Raw genomic sequence first — 22084 nt, forward strand, 5'->3', positions numbered from 1 at the left:
TCAGACTTAACAGGGTAAGAATCCATCTTTGCTGGGATGCTGCTGATGCCAGACATCCACAACCTGGCTTTACCAGGTCAAGGAAGAGTCACAGCTGATGTTGGTTATTTAAAATTTTATTTGCCTCTTGTTTATTCTCATAAAAACACTCTAGTCTAGTCTATTCGACAGTACAGACTTCTGATATTATCTAGTGATATTAGAGAAGCAGTACAAACCAATCTACTTTAGCATGTAACCAAGCACAGGTGGAACTAAAACCACCCACACCTGTAAGAACTAATGAGCCTGCTTTCTTAGGCTTTATAGTTAACCATTTACTGAGTATTATATTTTATAGTTACCAAACCATATAAATAAAATCTAACATGGTAAAACGGGAACAGCTGAATGTGCAAGAGTCAAAGTAAAAATATGTAGATAGGTATTTTGCTAATTAGAGCAATCACCAGTTAACTGCATCTATGTTGTAATTGTCTCTTATAGATGTGAGCTTTCCTCTTCATTTCCAGTTAAAGTTCATCGCTTTCGTACAGTCCAGACTGCTCAGCCAAACGCTGAAACTCTCCTTCTGGTGAGAAAGCTTGTTTCACGTCCAGTCCTCTTCCATTAAGTGCCAAATACTTGCTAAAAGTTGGTCGAACCCGTAACTGCTTTGGGGCTGGAATTGGCTTATTCGCATGTGCTGGAAGAAAGAAAAAAGTCTCTTTCAGTGTCTTCCCAGACTGCAGAAAGACCCCTGGTAAAGCAACCCCATTGCTTTTTGTCTGCAACATAAACCAACAAACCATTAGGAAGAATTTAACAGACAAGCCCATATCTCAGACACCAGAGATTTATATTCACCTTCCTTCTATCAAATTGTAGTATTTTAACAGTGCGGATACCAGATGTAGACAATGTATAAAGGACACACCTCTGTGTCTTGGTACTAAAAAGAGGGTTTTTTTCCTGGGATAGTTGCTTTCTCTATAATTCAGTATGTTTGGAAAGAAATCCTCCCAGCAGCCTAAACTTCATTAGGTTAATTTTGAGTCGTCCTGAACACGAGTGCCAGTGGCAGTCTGAGCAGTGGCTGTGGCACTGCAATGTGGTACTTACTTGCGACCTCCAGCCTGGCGTGGCACGTGGCCACACCAGCTCCGTTGACAGCAGAGACCGTGTACCAGCCGGCGTCTTTCTTGTTTGCATTGTGAATCAGGAGGCAAATCCTTCCAGTATTGTCATGTAACAAGCTGAAAAATGAAGGTGTTTGTGTGTAAGTGCTTGGAGGGGGAAGGAGACATTGAAATCAGTCCGTTTACATGCTGAGGAGCTGAGACAGCCCTAGAACATTTCTTGCAGGGCACTGCAAACTAGTTAGACATAAACACTGTGTTTGTGTTATGAGGCACCAGCGATTTGCATCATGATAGCATTCAGGTGGCATCAAGGCCCTTTTGTAGCCCCACGGCCTCAGAGCACGATGAATGTGGAACGTGCACATTCCAGTCCTAAAACTTCTCCGTGGGCCTTGTGACTGCTGCTGGAATCCAGAGCGGCATCAGGTCACAGTTTTCTCTCTGTGCCCTCAAAACAAGATTAAGCATGTTGCTGGTTTGCCACGTGTCATAAACGAGGGGCAGATCTAGCTTTCCAGCTCGCTGCTTTTAGAAACTAGCCAATTCAAATTTGACTTCACAAATACTGGTAATTGTTTTCTAACACAGCGATGGCCAACTCATTAGTAGGATACCTTATTCGGTCTGTATTATATTGTACCATTTCGTTGTTTCTTTTCCAGTAAATCCGGGGTGTTGGGATAGCAGAGATCTGGCATTCAAGTCTGGCTGTATCACCTTCAAAAACTTTTTTGCTTTGTGGCTTGAAGATGAAAGTTGGAGGTGTGTGATGTTCTTTTGCTGAATTGAAGAGGAAAGATAAAGAGGAATTACTGCAAGTATTGAATGCTAATATCACGCTTGTTTTTTAAGATTTTGGAATGCTCAGTTCAGGATGGCACATGTTCCTTACTGCAGCTCCTTAGCCTACAGGCAATTCCCATGAGCATAAAGGTATAGGAGACACAGTTCACTTCAGGAGGAGAGTCAATCAATATATGTTATCAGTTCTGGGAGATTAATAACTCTAAAACTCTGGACATCCCACTACATCTAAACATCCCATTAGAAGTACTTTGAAGATATATGGCATCCTAGATGTACGTATTAAAATAGTCTTGGAAAAGGTGTTTGTTATTATTTGAGCTTGAATATCTGGAGATCTACCTCTGCTTCTTAATTTTTTTATGTCCTAAACACATGGAGGGACAAAGGCATTGGATTACTGAGATTTTCCATGTGTGGCCAGGTAACTATCAGTGCTCTCGATCTTACCAATTACTTCCACTTTCACTGCGAAAGATGCTTCTCCTGCACGGTTGACAGCCACACATTCATATGTCCCTGCATCAGATGATTTGACTGCTTCAAAAATAAATGAGTGGAATCCCTTTTCTGACACTATCATTTTATGGAACTGATCTTGATGAACCATTCTTCCATTCTGATACCACATCACATCTGGAGTCGGCAGCCCACTCACCTGTGAAGGAGAGGAAAGCAGTGAAGAGTAAAACAGCTTTAAGATAATAAAAGCCCTTCAATGCTATAGGAAATTTGATGCCAATAAGTGATCAAATCGTGATCCCACTGCAGAATTTTACAGTCTTGCCTAGTTTTGAGTATTAATGTGGTGCTGCACAGCGAGGAAGTGTTGTCAAGTGCCATGGGAAGATGAGCTTTAGCTACAAGACAGTTGATGCTGTTCCTTCAATGCCCTATTGTTCCCATCTTGTAAAGTGTTTTTGATTAGGCCAAAGATACTCATTGTGGGTTCATGGAGGGGAGGAACTCACCCTTTTAATCCCACAGCTAGCACTGTCAGCAGCGCTGACATCCATACTGTTTTGTTAATGTATGTAAATAAACTGTCCCACAGAGGTGCTCCAGGTTGTCCATGACATTCAAAATTAAAGCAATTTACAGTAAAATGGCCTAAGGTCATGCCTAAGTCTGGGAAGAGTTTCCTTAAGGAAAGACATGAGAAGTGATTAGGAAAAACCGAGTCAAACCACAATGCAGCAAACACCCCTTGCAGTGAAGTTGTGTGTGCAAGGTTCCTTCTTACCCTGGGGCTGATACAATTGCCGTGCAGTTTCAGGCCATTCTGATATTTTGTTTGTAATCATGGCATTTCCTTGACAGATTGTCTGCTCCAGCAAGGGCACAGTTAGCTCAGAGAAGACTCATTAAACGTAGGCTAGTCCTAAATGGACATGTGTCCACTGAATCCTAGTGCAAAGCACAAGGTTCCCTCCCAAAACACCTTCTTTCGGCAGGGCATTACTATTCATTGTTCCCGATGACGGTCTAGAAGATGTTCTGTGGTCATCCATATCTACCACTATTTAGCTTTGAGCAGATTTTTATGCAGCTAATTCCACTTACATTTCCCAAGGGAAAATGCTGAAACGCTTAGCCATCTCCTGTTTCTTGGTTTATACCGCCTGGAGAGACCCTCCACTGTCTGCTGTTAGTGCTATGGCTTATTAAAGTGCAAAGGCCCTGCAGCTCAGAGACCTCTCCTGGAGTCACACACCCCATAGAGCGAATGGAACGGAAAATGAAAGGCTGGTATTACTTTGAAGTCGAGCCTGCAGAATCGCCCCTCCTCAATAATTACGTCTTCAGGCACTTGTGTAAAACGTGGCTGAAAAAATTTTTCCTGGATGGAGTCATGTCCGCGGTCATCGCCTCTTGAGGACGGTCTGCTCCTGAAAAGCGGACAGAAACAGTGAATTGTGTAAAAGTTACCGTAGTGCAAATGACATTGAAGCACTCATTGCAGCTAGAGTCCCTCAACACATTTAGGAATCCGACACTACAGCTCTGGTTTGGTTTTCAGCTGTAAGAAGTGGGTTTTGGTCAACCACTTATCTTGCTCAAGTTGCAGATGCCTAACATGTGGAACCTTAATCTTTGGCCCAATAGCCAAAAGAGCTTACGAGAGCAATGTAGGCCATGTTTAATTGTGCCTTGTTTCATCATTTACATTGTTGGACCTTGCTGTGACTAGAGATCAATATTCTAAAATACAAAGTATATTTGCTGTAGGTAAGTGGAGTCTTTAAACCTTTAGTGTTATGCTTAGAATCGACTGGATTAAGATCATAGGCATCATCAACCATCCACAAATGGTAGCATTTTAGTTGAAAGGGAGTAAATTAATTCAGTAATTCCTACTTTAGCAAAAGCAATAAGTAGTGAAGTAAAACTAACGTCTAGAAACACTTGAAATAAGTTCCTGAAGAGCAGCACAGCACAAGTTTATGCGTTTACCTTACATGTGTTGTGGGAACCTGCAGCCTGATGTTTTCTGCGTTCTGATGCTTGGAAAGAGAAAGAAGAGAGGAGAGTCAACTTAGAGACAAAGTTTTATCGATAAACTGGATGAGAAGCCATTTGAATTTCATATACTGGCTGCTGCTTAAAAGCAAACTGAATACTTCAGAAGTCACTGGGACAAGAGGTAAAGGACCTTGCACCAGGAGCTCCCACACGCTGTTTTCACCCCCGGCTTTGCCCTGACAGTAACAAGTACTATTAATAGAATGGCACAACTTCTCATCACTCCGCACAGGTGATAGGTGCAGCAGTTTTGTTTGGCACACGATGCTTTTGGCCAGCCAATAACCTTTGTTAGAGGGGAGCGGTACCACGGACAGTATCTAAAATCAGAGCTAAGTACGGAGTGTCCTTCCCTATAGCAGGAATAGAAGTGGAATCGCTGGCAAGAATGCTGTATTGTGCCCACTTAAATATGGTACCAATAGCAATGGACACAAGCTGAGCTGGAAAATATTTTTCTTTCTAGATCACAGCACCAACTAAAGCTCACTGACGACTCCACAATCACATGAGTAGATCTGCTAAAGTACCCAGGATTGATTCCTGCTGGGAACTTGGATGTTTGGAAAACGCAAGCAGAGTTTATTACCAGTGACTCGTTTTAGCAGTGGAGTCAGATGAAATACTGCATGGAAATGTCTGGAGTATTTGCATTGAGCCAATACAATGCTTGGTTCTGTGCTCTGTAGCTCAGTCCTGTGGAACATTTAAGCCCAGGTTTAAACTTCAAGCAGAGCAGCAGTCTTCAGTTCAGGGGAAGCATTACCTTGCTGGACTGAGCTCAATGTTGAGTCCAAAGGCAATTGCTTGTGTCTGCTCATTTACACAATTTCTGTACAATTATTACTTGTCTTGTGCAATGATGCTGTAGTGATGAAGTTGCTGATAATTCTAGTGCTCTGTTATATGGACTGACTCTGTAGTTAAGTTCCTGAGGAATCAGGAGGCTGAATAAATCAGTGGCTACAGTATTTAAAAATAAGACTGAACAATGGCAATAAGGTCTCCCAAACACAACCAGTCTCTCCTTCCAATACTCCTTTTTATGCAGCATTTCACACACCCTGAGAAGCTGTCAGTCATCCTGTTTTGACTGAGTATTTTCTTCTTCTCTGCAAAACCTGAGGCTTCCCTTGCTCTCTGACATTGATAATGTTCCCTTCTTGCCTGGTGCTGTAAGGTTAGGGAGAAATAGCTCAAATGGTATAGTCTTCCACTGATGTGATCTTAAGTGTCTCTTGCATGGAGGAGTTTTGCTGGCTGTGCTGTGCAAGGTGCATGCGCTGCTCTTTGTATGTGTGCAGCAGGAGGGACCTTTTCTTTGGCTGCACAGGTACCCAGTGCCACCTCACAAACATTTCCACTATTTTAATTGCAAAAGTCCTAAAGAGAGTTTTTAACTGGCCTGAATAACCCACAAATGATCCAAGTCTCCAACTAAAATGCTTTTGGAAATGCCAGTTGTAATAGATTCTGGTCTATCAGCATGTGGGCTGCTAAAATAACTGCTTTGCCTTCTCTTAATGATTGCAGGCCCCTGGAAGGGCTAAAACCCAACCGATCCCACCCCAAGGCCCTGACCTCTTGTGGTCAATGTCACTTATTCCAAACAGGTGTAAATCTCGCTGTCCTGGGCAAGCCTGGGCTGTTAGGGAGTGGGTACCTGTATCCTGGCTGTGCTGCTCCCTGCCTGTCCCAGGCAGGGTGGAACGTGCTGTGCAGCAGCTGTTGGAATTCCTCCCCGGAGAGGTCATTCCTACAAATCAGGCCCAGCAAGGGGATGGTGTATAAATTCCACCCCCCTGCCACCACCCACACAAGAAAAACCCAAACCCTTTCTCTACACAGCTCTATCAGTGAGAGCTGGCCCCTTCCCTCCCCTGCACTGGTACCAAACAAACCCCATCTCTCTGGGCTGTTCAGGCACAAGCAGGTCACAACATAATCACAGGAAAGCATTACTCTGGAGACAGGTCTCCACTTACCTGCGCGTTCTGCATGTTGTCTTCGCTTTGTGCTTCCAACACAGATGCAGCATTTACTGGTCCCAGCAGCCTGCGAGCCATTCTTTCCTCATAAGTCAATCGCTTAAAGCAGAGCAGAGAGGAATTCTAGTCAGAAGTCAATTTAATATTTCAGATCAGCTTGTAAGAGCACATGAATATGCTGTTGTCAATGAAAGCAGCGGCTGAATGGAAACACCACGTCTGTTCCAGAGGGTTTGCAGTGCGCGATGCCTACTGAAGTCAGCCTCAATATATACAGCGCTGAAATGCATAAAAGATTAAACTGCCTGTTCATCAAAGCCTCTCTAATGCCATCTGTGGCCTTCCACTCCTCCTCTTTCTCTGCTGGGTTTATTTATGGGTAACTGATGGCAGTATCTCAGAAGCCAGAGTAAGTCCCAGGGTACCTTTCTGTTAGCACTGGGAAAACTTCCCGAGTCACTCAGCTGTGGATTTAGCTCAGGAGCTAGAGGCGTGATGGATGCTAGTGTCCCCTGCTCCCAAAAAAGCAAGAGCCACCCCAGCAGTAGGCACAGCCAGAGAGCAGCACCGCTACCCCGAAAGCATGAGAGAAGTTTATGCCAGGGCAACAGCCACCTCTTGAAACGCTGGGTGCTGTCTTGAGACGAGGCAAGAATGCGTTTCAGTCATGTAACAGCAAGTTCCTACAATGTGGATGCAGCACACAGGGATAAATATGAGTGGAGTTAAATCAAAGTCCTGTCAGTTGGGTTTCTTTAGAAGAGCACATTAGTCCCCTGGGCACCAGAACACCTGACACTTCACTTCCCACTAAGTTTACCTTGGGCTTGGATTTTGTGATGTGAGGATGACCTCCGACTGAATTTCTACCGTGTACAGGATGTGTATGTGGCTACTCCTGGGTAGATAAAGGTTTGGGGAGGCTTGTGGGACTTTTCTTTAGAAGAGAGCAAGAGAGACCTTTGGCAAAACCTGTGAGAGCTTAATATCCCAGGGGTCATTACGGTTGTATCAAGTGTGGCTGAGATTGGCCAGTTGGCTCAGACGTTGTTGGAGGACAAGGGGAGGAGGACACAGAGTGGCGATTGCATAAGCCTTATTTTTAGCCTGGCTTCCTATGCAAAGAAAAGCTGGCTTGAAATGGCAAGCTTTCTTACAGCAGATAGGACGTTCCTGTTAGGGACACATTAAGTCAGATTGACCTAATGTATTTTTTTTCCTTCAATATTATGAAATTATATGTCTGACACAAACCTATTCCCACTGATGGTAATGCAAAAAATCCTTTCTACTTCAGGGGAAAGAAGATGGAAACTATAAATACTGGGCTTTTACCAGGCTGCCTCCAGCCAGCAGGAAGGTTCTGGTTCCCACATCACAGACCTGCTCTCTCTAGCTTGCTGTGATGTGTTTCCCCACTGGTAAGCAATTTTTTCTCCTAGATTTGGATTTCTTGGTGAAGGGGATTGCCTTTGCAGAATAAATAAGTAGATACTGAGACTAAGAGACCTTCTTTATGATAAAAGCTCATTTGATTTCTTGGATTTGCTGTTGTTCATATAAAAAGAAATCAAGGAGGTTTACCACAGGTAGTGGTGGTCTCTAGAATGAGCTTTCAAATATTGGTTCTTCTCCAAGTTCCTAACAAGTTGGGGTGGTTTATTAACTCCAGTGTTGAAAGTGAGGTTGAAATCATGTCTGGAGAACTGAGGGATTCTCCCTGTGTTTCTAGTTGTCTGTGGATGTGATGTTCAGCAGGATCCCCAGCAGAGAGCTCAGCTCTAAACATGTACCTTTGTCCCCACCTTAGCCTTATTAATTTAGTTGCACAAATTAAAAGACAGCTTGAATGGTGCGTGCTGGCCAAGAAGGGAGGAGAAGAGGGAAAACCAATAGCAGCTCAAATCCACCTTGCTGCATCAGGTGGCTTTCAGAAGTCAATGCATCCCTTACTGAAGTCACAGGAGATGCAGGCATTCAGTTGCCATGGGAGATACCCACAGACAGACCTTCTGCAGCCATCTCCCTTGCCACACGTTCAGGGCAGCTCTCACCATGCACTAGTTGTGTGCTGCTGCTCTGCTGGGACAGGCCTTCTCAGGGCTGAGCTGAACCTGGCCCATCAGCACATTCTAATAGCAAACATAACTGTGAAGAGAGTGTTGGGAAATTAAGAGATTGGATGTAAATCTTTCAGAACTACACCTTTTACACCAGCTCTGAGCCATGATTGAAAATGGAGTTGCTGTTGGAAGAGGTTGTTTTTTGGTTTTTTTAATGTTTCTAATGGAAAAGCTCAGCTACTTCCCATTGAAAGAATATTCTGGTCATAAACGGCTCAAAAGACCCTTGCTAGGATCTGTTGAGGTTCTCAGTAAAGGTGCTTGGACAATGTCACTCCTGCATTTCTTTCTGCTTTCAGCTCCGTTCGGAGGTTCCAGTCCCTGGCATACTAGAACTAATCTCTGCATCCCTGCTTGCGCTACCAAGAGTCAGAGCAAACTGGTTCTGTAACCAGCAGGTTTCCCTTACCTGGTTGCCATTCTGGAGAAGGTTGTCTTTGCATCGGAGTTTCTTTTCCAAGTCCTGAATGAGGGCCTCTTTTGTTCCTCGAATTTCTTGGTCTGATGTCTTCTGCATAGAGTTGATGCTAGCTTGTTTGTTATACATTGGTTGTGAGTAACTGCTCATGCAGGAGGAGAAAACAAAGTTATTCCTGTAGGCCTGCTTGACTGTTTGCTACAGTTTCATAGAATACACACAAAAATGTGAACCTGCTACCTAGAAATTGTGGTTCAAATGAACCCGTAAAGCATCTGGGAGATAGATAGACCAGGTCATGTATTCGATTATCAAGAACTTAAGGGGAAGCATCATGGTCTAGCCCAGTCATTGAGTGTTCTCCACAGCACTCACAGCAGTTTGTGGGTCACCGTTCAGCATCCCTGTGTCCTGCCCTGACCCAGATGTGTGCAGGGAGGCCAGTGGTGCTTGGAGGGAGCCACTAACTCCTCTGAGCAATGGGAGTCTGTCGGGGAGCAAGTTCTCCCTCAAAAACTACATTCCTTTATGATGTCAGTTGTTAAAAAGGCCCTGGGTGCTGCAAATCCACAGCAAGGTCACAAACTGATCAATTAGGTATGAACAAACAGCTTATTAGTTGTCCTCTTCTTGGCCCCAGAAAGCTACTTCATACAGCATTTCTGCCTGGATGTTCAGTGCCCCAAGCAAGGCTGGGGCTTTAGGAGCCCTTGCTGCAACTTCCCCACAGCCTGATCCTGTAACCCACAATCAAGAGACACAATCAAGTCTTGGAGCTGGATAGTAGACTGGATTCTGAAATGTGCTAGAAAAAGAGGAGCATCCTTCAAAACAGGTTGTGAAGGTCTACAAGAGGTCACAGCACCCTGTGCTGACAGGATCTAACCCAGTTCATGACACACAGTGGGGCCCCATGCGCTGCAGTTACACTCAGCAACGATTTCTATTCAAAATCTTCTTCTTCCTGTCTCCTGGGAATTTGTTTTGCTGATTAGAATAGGGTAAAAGGGTTATAATTCTGGTACGTATTCCCAGCACTGCTTGGGCTTAATAACTTGCTCAAGTTATAACTTAAAAACTTTAGTAATTTACCCAACAGATTAATATGTCTTATGTCCCTGTTTGCCCATTTGTAGCATGATTAGGAAAATAATTCCTCAACTCACAGGATGTTGCATTTAAGAGCAGCTTATATGAAAAGCATAGTGAGGCACCAAAGCCCTTTGCTATAAAACAAACAACCCCACACCACATACACAAAACGCATTGGTCACTGCAGGTTTGTACCTAAGCCCCACGCACTCCCGAGTGCCCCAGCTTGCCCGCTCTGTCTTACCTTTCCACTTCCACAGTGCCACGGTTCAAAAAAACCCCAGATATATTCAGATTTCCTGAATACAAACTGACGCTTAAACCTGAGTTTATATCCAAGCCAGCAGGACTTCCCTGCCCCTGTCACCCCTCTAGTATCCTCGGTTGAGTGTGTGTTTGCGTATTCTGCACTGACTTTCCCCAGGACCTCCAGCTGATCCTGGCAGGAATACAAGTTGGTGAGAAGGCAAGACCCAGCTCCCTTTGAGATCTCACTGACCTTGGGAGATATTTGGATTGCAGCCCAAAGGCAAAATGATATAATACATATTCAGGAAAGAATTTAGTCCTTGGTCTGAAGGGGTAAGATTTACAAGTGGCTGCCTTTCTGCTAGCACGTATCATTAATGAAAACCGTATTGTAGGTGAGTGTAGAGTCCCATCACCATGTGGAATCTGAAAATACTGCTGAGACTTACTAGAAATCTTGAAATTGCTTATATGTGGAAAATACTACTGCCTTCTCCCCTGCCTCCCCATTTGTAAGCCATGCTTGTTGAGAGACATTCATTTGAGATCTGTGTCCACCTTCTGTTCTGAATACTCTTAAAATAAGAGATTCCCATCGAATCAAACTAAACTGTTCAAACTGACTCCAGAAAACCCACACAGCAGCCTGGAGGCAGTTTAATTCCCGGTGGACACCCCTCTCTCCCCCACAGGCACCAAGGTAAGCGCTCAGCCTCCTAACCTGATCCATGCAAAGTCCTGCCTCGAACATCACAAGTCAATGGGAGTTGAACCATTGGCTTTGGCCGAGCTGGCGTTTCACCAGGCAGTTGGATTTGGGATGATCAGTGCATGGGAGAGGCCAGGCCAGAGGAAAGCAAGGGGAGGTTAGAAGCCTGTATATACTTACTGAGGTTCCATAGGAGAAGGAGTTTGGCTGTTATAGCCGGGCTGCGAGGGTAGCACTGAGCACAGGAATGCTGCGGGGGGTTGGTTAGGCGTGGATATAAGCCGTTGCCCGGATGATGAGCTAGCAGGAGACTGCGCAGATGCAGGTGTGATGGGATATGTGGATTCCTTAGGGGCACTACAGGAAGGCGAGGAGAGCGTGATTGAAGAGCTCAGTGATGACGAGGAGGAGAATTTCTGCCCACTTGGGTTACGAGGCTGTATTAGGATGGAGGACTGTTTGATTTGTTTGCTTGACTCGCTTGAAGCTGCAGGTCCCGGAGGCTGCTGTTGCCCTTGACACACATTCTTAGACTGGATAAAGTGTTTTGGACGTTCATAGTTAAACATGGTTGGCTGGCACATAGAGGAAATGGATGGTAAATTAGGGACACTCATAGGAGAGGTTTCACGGCTGTCCTGGGTTTTTGTTGGTGATAATTGGCTTTGGATAGGTGACTGGTAAAAACTAGGTGGCAGGCCACAAAAGCTTTCTTGGCTGGGCTCCTGGATAGAATGGAACCCTTGCCTTGCAGAATAGAGGCTTTCTTGGTGTGGATTTTCCCTTAAGGAAGACAATACAGATAAAAGATATTGTATGTCACCATTTGAATCACAAAAATACTATTTCATGAGCAGTCATTAGCAATCCAGAGTACGAAGTTCAGGCAACTGAAAATAAAAGCTTGAGCTTAAAATAAAAGGATTTAGGATTGATTAGAACTGTTCCAGAACTGTATGAACATTTTGGATTACAATAACAAGTCATGCGCTCTATGTGGCTCAGGTGGAGTGCTCACTATGTTATCTGTGAGAGCCCAGTAAATTCTAAAACAAATAGCAATTAATTTATTGAGATGACCCACCACCTGCATAAATCTACAGATAACCATAGATCCCACTGCTAAAGAAGGCAATTTGCTATGTATCGTCTTAACTGAAGATCTCTGGATCCTGCAGTTTTGTGCCATGTCAAAATACTAACTGTACTGTTATTTGGATGATTGGCTCTTTGTGCTGAGAAATTCCTTACACCATAGGAAAGCATGAGACTGATGCCACTTTCTTTTAAGCCTAAACCTAAACCTTTGAAACAAGGTATCCTGATTTCTTCTCTAATGATTTTTGAATCAGAGCTTTCTATATCCAACTGAGATTTGGGACTGGAACGCCAAGAACTCTCCTTCTCCATTTGAAGTGATTTCCCGAGATTTGCTGTTAGGGCTAAGAATTGCCCAAATGACATAGCTGCAGGATAAACCAAGGCAAGCAGAGCTGCTCAGAGGTCCTGCATTTATTTTCCATGTCCTTGATACCTAAGCTCGGGCTTTCTACCAACTCAAACCCCAGAAAAGTTTCATAAGAGTGAACTGAGCAAGTTCATTAAAACTGACAAACAACTTCAGCTCCAGGATAAATAAATAACCACCCAAAATAAATGTAAAGCTACTAATAAAAAATGAGGATATAAATCCACACAGTTACATGTGCTGGAAAAAATTGTAATCTTGCCCCACCGCGATCAGCTGTTTCGCTGCTATATATACCCAGTATATTGTATTCCTCTCATCGGAGAGCCCGAAGAAGGGCTTCCCGAGGTCATAAATTTCCGTGGGGGGAGATCAACTGCAGACATCGCTCTCGTTTTAAAGATCCACAGCTTTCATTTCCTAAAGGTCGTTATCGATATGAGTTGTAAATTAACTGTAAGTAAACAAAGATTTTCTAGTAAAAATTCCCTAGTTTTGCCCCTTGTTATGCTCTCGGAATTTGAAGCTGGCTCAAATTTTTGGAGCATGTCCACACTATGTCTCATTCACTGGTGCAGAAAACTCATTGAATCTTGTTTTAATACAGTTTTTATATCACTGCATGTGTACAGATTTATTAATTTTACCTGTAGGCTATGTAAAAAAGCCAGCATTTACTTTATTTTCTAGGATATGCACTTAAACATGGTACGATGCACAGAATCACTTGTCACAGTAATGAATAAGTTACATTTTCCTGAAATCATTCCACCTTGATTTGGGTGGGGAAAAAAAAAATCTATGGAGACTTTTGACCTTACAAGACAAAACCAGTAAGTAGTAATAGAGACACTTCTGCTTTCTAAAAGAATCTTTCTGCCCCCCCGCGTTTGTTGCCTCCCACGTTAACTTTGACACCACCGTACCTCAGAGGTACATATTCATCTCCACATTACCCACCGCGTTGCAATTTCTCACGCCAGCTCCCTGATCAGCTTCGAAGTAAAAAGTGACATGGAGAAAGAAACTAACAAAAGAAAAAAACCCGAAAACTGACCGAACACAGCACCTTACCTACAACCTGGGAGTTGTCCCCTGGGCTTTAACCGGTATTTTGGGAAAGGACCGTCATTCACTGCCCCGGACTGTCATAGCAGCCCCTCTGCGCAGAGTTGTAAGCCCGGGGACTCCGATGTGCTGCCGGCAGATGCCACCGCAGGACCTGCCTGTCCCCTGCCCTACCGCTGTCACAATAAGAGTCTCCGCCAGCCCCGGCCTCGCGGGGACACTTCATTTAAGGGCCGGAGCCCGCGTTTTGGGCAGGTGGCCGTGGTCAGCGAATCACCCGCAGGGGCAGCGGGAGCCTGGCCCCACCGCCGGGCCGGCCCGCGGGAGGAGCCCCGGGAGCCCAGCGGTTCCCCCAAGCCGCCGCTCCGGCCGCGGGAGCGCTGCCCGGCTCGGAGGGTTAGAGAGCTGCCGGCTCCGGCTCTCCCCAGCCCGGGATGGAGCGGCTGCGGCTCCCGAGTACATCCCTGTGTTCAGCGGGAGACGGGGAAGAAACGAAGAAACCGACGGCTATAGAACAGAAAAGCTGCTGCTTCTTGTTGTTTTTGACCATGAGAGCCGTCAGGGAGCAGCGAGGAAGGACTGCTTGTAATATGTTTAAACGTCTCAAAATCCCACTTCACTACCTCAAGGAAATTCCTTTTTAAATTCATATAATCACAGAATCATTTTGGTTGGAAGAGATCCTAAAGATCATCGAGTCCAACCATAAACTTACTGTAGCACTAACCGTGTCCCTAAGATCCTCATCTACACGTCTTTTAAACACTTCCAGGGATGGTGTCTCCACCACTGCCCTGGGCAGCCTGTTCCAGTGCTTCACAACTCTTTCCGTGAATAAATTTTTCCTAATATCCAATCTGAACCTCCCCTGGTGCAACTTGAGGCCATTTCTTCTTGTCCTATCACTTGTTACCTGGGAGAAGTTCTAATTTACTAATGGACTGTAGCTAATTGCCTCTGCAGTGATAACACACTGTTACCGCTTTTAAAGGCTGTGTGCTTAAAGGCAACTTGAAAGCCAGATGTAAATGTTGTTTAAAAAACCACCCAGGACACCCCACGGAACCCCGTCGGTGCCCGGGGCCGCCGTATCCGCATCCCCGGTGCCGCCCGCACCTTCGCTCTAGGACGGAGCTTAGTCAGGAGCATCGGCATTGCTGTGGGTGTGTCTGCAGAGTCCTAAGCTGAAGAACAGAGAAGATACTTGGTGGTAAATTATTTGATATTTTGCTGTTTGTGTATATTATTACAGATGTTTACTTGCACGAAAGGATGCAGCTGTGGTGTTTTCACCAGAGCAGCAACAGATCCTGCTGGCAAATTAGGCGCTTTGTATCCCTTTAATCAATGGCTTCGGTGCTTACTTACATCTTAAATTAACATTATGGCGTTTTAAGCATGCTTAGGTAACTCTTGCCTAACATGTACGCTATTGTTTTAAAACGAAACAACACAACACAACGCTTGGCTGCGAGTGGTCTTAAAGCTGCCTTTTCTCTCTCTTGGCTGTACAGGTGAGTCTTTCAGCACAGTGATCTTCAAGAGTTAATCTACGTTTAGTGTTTGTACTTAAACACCGTTTGTGAATTAAGTCTATAGAGCAGGTGTTAATTGAGTACTAATTTATTTAAATTGCTCGTGATGAAAGTGATTAAGGCAGGAAGCGTTTCCCCAGTTGCTGGAGAGGTTACCTGCTTCTTAAGTGAAGAAGAAAAAAAATCTGTAGTTTGCAAAGAGTTGGATAATTAAGAAAAAAAATAGACAACTGTAGTGTGGTCATTTAGTCCATAGGAAGCTGGGAGTGTGTTGACAGTCAGAGCCTGTGCTCAGACAGGCTCCCTAGCTTTCCATCGACTTCAATGAGGGTGCAGTATGCTCTTTTTCAGAACTAAAGTCGGCTGCAAGGTATCAGTTCAAGGACAGCTTTATGCACTTAAAAGGCTGAACACAACTGGGACGACTTGTGTGAAAGAGAAGGAACAGAAAACACGAGATCCAGAAGGTAGGAAAACAATTGAAAGGACTAGAGCTGATGAAAGCAGAGGAATAAATCTTGTAGCCTGTTCTGGGGTAACTTAATAGTACTCTGACCAGCACTGCGAGGTGATAGAAACCAGCTCTTCTGTACTGCTTCAGTTTACTTTCTATGAATGGTGACCTGTTGTGTCTGACCATGTTCTAGTTGCTTGAGTCGTGTAGTAAAAAATGTCTAGCAAAAAAGTTAAGAATCTTTTGCTTATTTATTAAGGAATCTTAAAAGCTACCTAAAAGACCTAGCAGTATACTTAGTGCATGAAGACTCTTCTTTTGCTTGGATTAAGTTCCTTTAATAAAGTTAATAATAAGTACAAATTTTGTTCTGCTTTTTTAAGGCTGTTGAGAATGACACTGTAAGCTGCAGATATAGAGGGCTCAGGAAAGAGTAGCTGATAGTGACAGTCTTCTAGAATTGTGTTTTCTAACTTTTGCAGAGTGGCTATTGCTAAGCAATAATTTGGAGGAGTATGAGCTCAAGGGCTTCATTAATTTTATAGCTATTCCCAGAAAGAGCTTTGTTCTGTAATCACTGTCATTGTTGGTATTTCTTTTTGGTTTTGGTAATTACAGTTGCAACCACATAAATTACATGAGAGAGTTATGTGGCTAAATCTGTCTAACATGACAGCTATTGTACAGCTAGTCATGAGAGATAATTGCTTAGTTTGAGGTAAAAGCAGCATTCATAATGTTGAGTCTCATTCATAATGATGTTTCAAAGCTTGTGGCAATAAGACTGTGGGCTTTGAAGATATTTAAATGCTCATTGATGGGTGTATCTAGAAATTTTAATAATTTTCTCTTTTTATCTCGAGATTTACATGATGCCTTCCAAAATCTGGTTCAGCATTGCTGTCGATCTAAAGCACTCTACAACTCTATATGCTAGTTAATTCTTTATATAACCCCAATTTTTGAAAGCTATTGCACAGCTAATTTTGGGTTATGTTATATCCCTTCACACAGGACATCGGGTACTGTATTTCAAACTAACCAGAACTTTAATAATAAAAATACAAACACATTTCACTGGAACTGCTGCAAGCAACAAACTTTAAAAGTAATCATCCTAAGCAGCAAGTACCATCTAAAAGAGCTTCCCTGCAGGTTGCTTGTTAGAAATGCCAAAATACAGTCGTTCCTGCTGCCTTTGAGACATCTGGAGAGAGGTTGGAAAACCAGCCCTGTTCTAGAAGAACAGCTAGAAAATGTTTCCTACTGCCCCCATTCCTTCCAAGAGGTAATTATGCCAGAGATTTTATGACTCGTTTTTACTTTTGCTTGGCAGACAATTAACAGTCTGCCCTTGTTTAAAACAATTACTGAGTAAAGATGACAGGAAACGCAACACTGATCTGCGTTAGATACTCTCAAGCAGGCAGCCTTATCTCTAGGGGTTTGGAGCTGGGGTGGTTGAGCGGGAGTTGACTTGAAGATGGTGCTGGGTTCCCATGCTTGGCTTGTGATGTTTGAAGGCAACAACAGCACATGCTCAGCTCCCCAGCAGGCTGCAAGCTGGCCCTCCACAGCTTTGAAGTGCTGCAGGCTCCTCAAATCTGTAAAAACCAGCTTAAACCGGGGTTTTGATTCTGCACTGGGGTCTGCTTGGGGTCCAGCCTGATTGCTCTGGAGCAAGCCTGGATTTTGTGGAAGGATTTGAAGCTAAACGGAGAGCTTCCTCTTAGCAGCCTGCAAGTTTTTGAAGGAAACTCGCTTTTATTCAGTGATTTAGCAAAAAAAAATCCTGTGCACAGAGAAACCTATATTGAAACATGATCTCTCCTGCAGTGAATTTGGAGAAGGGTGTTCAGAATGGTTAAAATAGCTGGTTTAATTAAAGCAGCTGAGGACAACCAAGTAATTTATAACATAGAGAATGCTTTCTGTCATGGACAGCCATTTACACATGATGTAACTATACTGCTGCAACACAACGTGGCATTCAGCTGCCTTGTAGCTCTCACAAACAGGACTGAGGAAACTCCTCTGTAGTGCTGGGCTTGGACCTCTTAACTGTCACCCCTTGAGGTCTTTGTTCTGCCCATGAGCACATGAGAAACACCACAAAAATATGGGATGCAATTGGTAATATGTGCATTCTAACTTGTTTTGTTTCTCTGGAAAAATTAAAGAGGATAACTAAATAATGCAATAACTACAAAGCTACTTGAGAGCTGCATTTGGGATAGAAATTGAGTTGAGTCTTGTTATAAGATGGAACACTAAATCCTGGGGGGAAATCTCTATTTCCTGAGCTGGGAATGTCCCTACTGTGGCATGGGACAGTTTTCATTCTATCCAGCAGATTGCTGGGTCAGTACTTTTCCTCCACAAAGTGCTTTGCAGGTACTATCTGCACTACGCTTACAGGATCTCGAGTTTTATTGCTGTCTTTCACAATGGGAAACAGAAACATGAGGTGATGCCTCTTGGCCAAGGCTGCAGAGGAAGGTGGTGGCAACAGAATTGTACCTTGAAATTTCCCAAGTACTGTGATCTTTGATTCGTGCTCTGCTGAGGAGCCAAAGGTCATCTAGACACTAATTATTTGGGGTGATGCTTCAAAGTTGTTACAGATAGGCACTTCTGAAAATGCCATTAGGCACTTACCTGAGCCTTTAGATAGTCACATACTTTGTCAAATCCAGTCTGTGCTGTTCTGTAGCTGGGCTGTTGTTACATGTTCCCATTGTCATTTAGGCAAACAGCTCAGGTTACTGAATGTGCATGTTTCCCCATTAGGGTCTGGGGCACAGGAGTTTTGCTGTTGTCTTGCTGGGCCCCTTAGAAATTTCATCCGCTAAGTATTGTATAAAACTAACCCAGAGATGTAATTTTTCTCTTTGTCTTACCTCAGAGATGAAGCCTGAGGTGAATTCTCATAAGCTCCATGAAAATCTTCAGCTTCACTCTCGGAGTTCATCTGATCAAAGTTTGTGGCTTCTGCTCGACTACCCAGCCCTGGGCTCTCTGTGCCGTAGGATGGCAGGGCAGCCACATCTCGGTCCTTGGCTCCTGTTTGGATGTTCCTAGGGAAGGTGGGTTTCTTCATGGTGACTTGCACAGCTGGCCTGTGGGCAGCACCTGCAAAGCTTTCCAGCTCTTTTGCTCCTGGAAGTAGAATTGTCCACAAGTCAGGTAGAAAGTGGTGGCTCACCAGTACAGCATGCTCTAGTAACAGGGGAAGGGAAACTGGGGTGTCTATGTGGGTGGATGAGAGTTCAACCTGCCTGGGCTCTGCAGAGGCCCAAACCTGCACAGCTGCATTAGCCAAAGCTGGCTTCTCACTGGGAATTGTGAGCTTCGGTTTACGTGCAAGGTGCTGTTCTGTTTGGAGATGGCTTTCAGCACAAACCAGGCAAGTCATCTGTTACAATAAGGTGTAGGTGCAGCCAATGTGTTGAGCTAAGCTGGAAACCCTGAAGATACGAAGCTCAAGGATGAGATTCCTCTGTGAGAGGGAACATCATCTTCGCCTCGTCCTCCTTGACCTGGGAGGAAGAGGGACCAAAAGCAGAAATGCAGAATAACTTGCATCCAGCTTTGAGAGATACCCATACAAACTACATTTTTGGGGCATTTATCTGCTCTTAAACCTACAAAAGTGTTTGGGCCTGGCATCTGCTTGGTAAATATCTGTGACTCTGCCTGATGTTGAGCAGCAGCAAATTCTCTTGTGCTTTGTTGCTCAGCTCAGAAATCCATGTGCTTACCTGGGGAAACAGAGAGGCGTGCGCTGGATGCCGCAGATCCAAATTCATTTTCAGCAACACATTTAAATATTCCAGAGTCTTCTGGAAAAGCTTCTGTAATAACTAGGGTGCAGACTTCCTCTGAAAGAACAAATTCAGGTATGCTGTTGTGTCATGAAAGTCAAATGTTACCTTGCAGGAGCTGGTACTTGCGAAAGGACTGTTACTTAGTGATGGGGCTTGGCAGCAATGAAGTGCAAAAAAGTGATGTAAAGGGCATGGGAAGTCAAGGGATTCAGAAGAAGCAAAGTTGAAGGAAGAATCTTTCTTCCTGTGAATTTAATGAAACAAGGCACAATGATTTTGCTAAATTCTGTCATTTTTTTGCATATGCACTGGAACAGGCTGCCCAGAGAGGCTGTGGAGTCTCCTTCTCTGGAGACATTCAAACCCACCTGGACACATTCCTGTGTGATCTGCTCTGGTGAACCTGCTTCAGCAGGTGGGTTGGACCAGATGATCTCCAGAGGTCCTTTCCAACCCAACCATTTTGTGAAGTCTAAACCCCAGAAAATATTATAGGTCGGAATGGTTGATATGTTTTACCTTAACATGGGGTGCTCTTAATGGATTGAATGTAAAAGAGACAATACCTTTTTCATTGTGTTGTGAAAAAAATCGGGGCCTTTCAGGTACTTGTGTCAAAACTAAGAACTTGAAAGCTCTTAGCCTGACACCAAATGCTATCTTCTGGCTACCCTTTGAACATTATTATTTTATCTTGGATGAGATGGGAAAAACTAAGTGTGGGGTAATTAATCAATGAGATGTCTAACAAAAAATGTGCAGTGTACTTACCAGGAACTGCTGATGAACAAGCTTCTGCCCAAAATAAGAGAGAAAAAAATCAAATGGTTATAATGCCAGACTGGAAGAAAGACTTTCAGCCCTCACTCCTTTTCCCACCTCAGCTGTCACCCTGGTTACAGCGAGACCATCTCCTTTTCTGTCCATCAAGAGAAGTACCATCCAGACAGGGGAAGCTCAGGTTTGGCTGGAACCTGATGGTTCAACACATCTCCACTGAGGTGATACAGACTCTACTGACTTTGGAGTTAGATGCTGTGAATTTGGCCTGCTGGAGCTATGACCTTGTACCTGGGGGTATCACAAATTGTTTAAAATCTGCTTTTTATTATTTTTTTCCTCTTTCCCTGAGTTCATTGGTAGTTATAATATACAGTGGCAATGCCTCCGTGGCTCAGTAGTACTTTCCCTACAAACAGCCTGGCCATCTCCTCCCATTGTGCCTGATCTGTTTGTGTGCTGCAGAGGAAGCACAGACTCGGTACAGTCAGTGACTTCAGGTCATTTGGTACTTGTAAACTGAACTCTGCCTCCATGAACATGTACAAGCTCCTCATTTTTATAGCAGTTCTTGTTCCTGTCTTATCATTGTCGCAGTAAAATTACTGTACATCAAACAAATGTAGTAATACCTACTTTTTCGTAGTATTCGGAAATCGGCAGAATCTATTATCTGATCGTATTCTCTGTACCAATGAACCTGTAAGGTGGGTGTAGCACGAATGCGACATTCAAATACCACTAATTGACCCTTTGTAGCTCTTATGTTTTGTAGACCCTGGAGGAGGAAAAATTGATGTTAAATGGCTGACATAAGTATTTCCCTATTGAAGCAATTATTACAGAATGATACACCCTTCAGTGAAGATGATCTCATGCACATGTTTTTATTTTACTTATAGTAGTTGATTTAGTTCTAAATGTATTTGCAGTGGGTTGTGAGTGGAAGATTTTTCACCTGTAGAGCAGTACTCATTAAAAGCCTTCTGCTTGCTTGTGCATTTTTAAATAAGGATACAAATGCAGGAAGAAACATCTATTCCAGTGGATACAGCGTAATAAAGGAGGTTAGTATGAGAGGTTTCCACTTCAGCCTACTTTGTAGGAAATAAATTAGATTAATTCATGTAAGTGGTTCTGTCTGTCTGGATGCCTTACCAATTAAGATGTTAGTTTGATAGCATCATTAATGAAACAGACTGTCTTTTTTCAATTGTAAATGAACCAATGTTCCAGCCTTGAAATACCTTCTGATGAAGCAAGAAAACTCAAAATCTAACGCTAGTAGTTTCAGAACAAGCTATGTTGTTCAGACAACCTGTGCTCTTTACCTTTGTGAACACAGGTGTGCTTCCATAGGCAGACCCGGTCAGGCTCGCTGAGGGACTCTGCATCTATATAACAAAGAAAAGTGATTTTATAGTTTGAATTTCTCATACACATAAACCTGACTGCCCTTTACTCTGAGACAGAAGACGAATTCAGAATGGTTTTTCTGTTGTTCATGTGCCAGTCTAATAAATACCCTGTGGAGAGTCTCCAGAAACTTTGGTACTCTGTCCTGACATCCTCCTTTAAAGCTCAACTGATGCAGGGATTACAATAAGGTTTCTGATTAAGCAAGAAAGCCCTTTTACAGAGCTTAGTATCTAGATCTTGATAATTGTGATGACTCTTGCCTCTTAGTCACTTGCTGAAGATGTGCTTGAGCCGATCCTCTCAAATTATTTCTAGAATGCTACAAACAATAATTTAAAATATGTGTAACCTGCTCTTTGAGGGTAGGTTACAGATTACTGAATTAAAGTGGTGTAGCTGTGGTGAACTGAACGGCTGCTAAAGGCTTCGTTGGCTGAGGAACCAATGGTGAACAGAACACTGGTGGCTTTCCACTTGTTCCTAGCATGGGGGGTGAGGAATAAAGA

General features: G+C 43.7%; 1 protein-coding gene across 1 annotated transcript; it reads right to left on the reverse strand.

The window, feature by feature from the left end:
* Positions 1-512: 512 nt before the first annotated feature.
* MYOT (myotilin) lies at positions 513-21553 on the reverse strand (the record flags this gene model as incomplete). The annotated part of the gene is made up of 14 exons (XM_080353328.1): positions 513-685; positions 1102-1235; positions 1736-1901; positions 2376-2583; positions 3682-3814; positions 4380-4429; positions 6434-6535; positions 8969-9122; positions 11208-11810; positions 18453-18711; positions 19314-19433; positions 20151-20174; positions 20796-20937; positions 21491-21553. The coding sequence occupies 14 exons, from the start codon at positions 21551-21553 to the stop codon at positions 513-515; spliced, it is 2331 nt and encodes a 776-aa protein (XP_080209454.1).
* Between the last annotated feature and the right edge of the window lie 531 nt (positions 21554-22084).

Source organism: Nesoenas mayeri (genome assembly GCF_963082525.1).
Source record: "Nesoenas mayeri genome assembly, chromosome: 14".
Classification (NCBI taxonomy): domain Eukaryota; kingdom Metazoa; phylum Chordata; class Aves; order Columbiformes; family Columbidae; genus Nesoenas; species Nesoenas mayeri.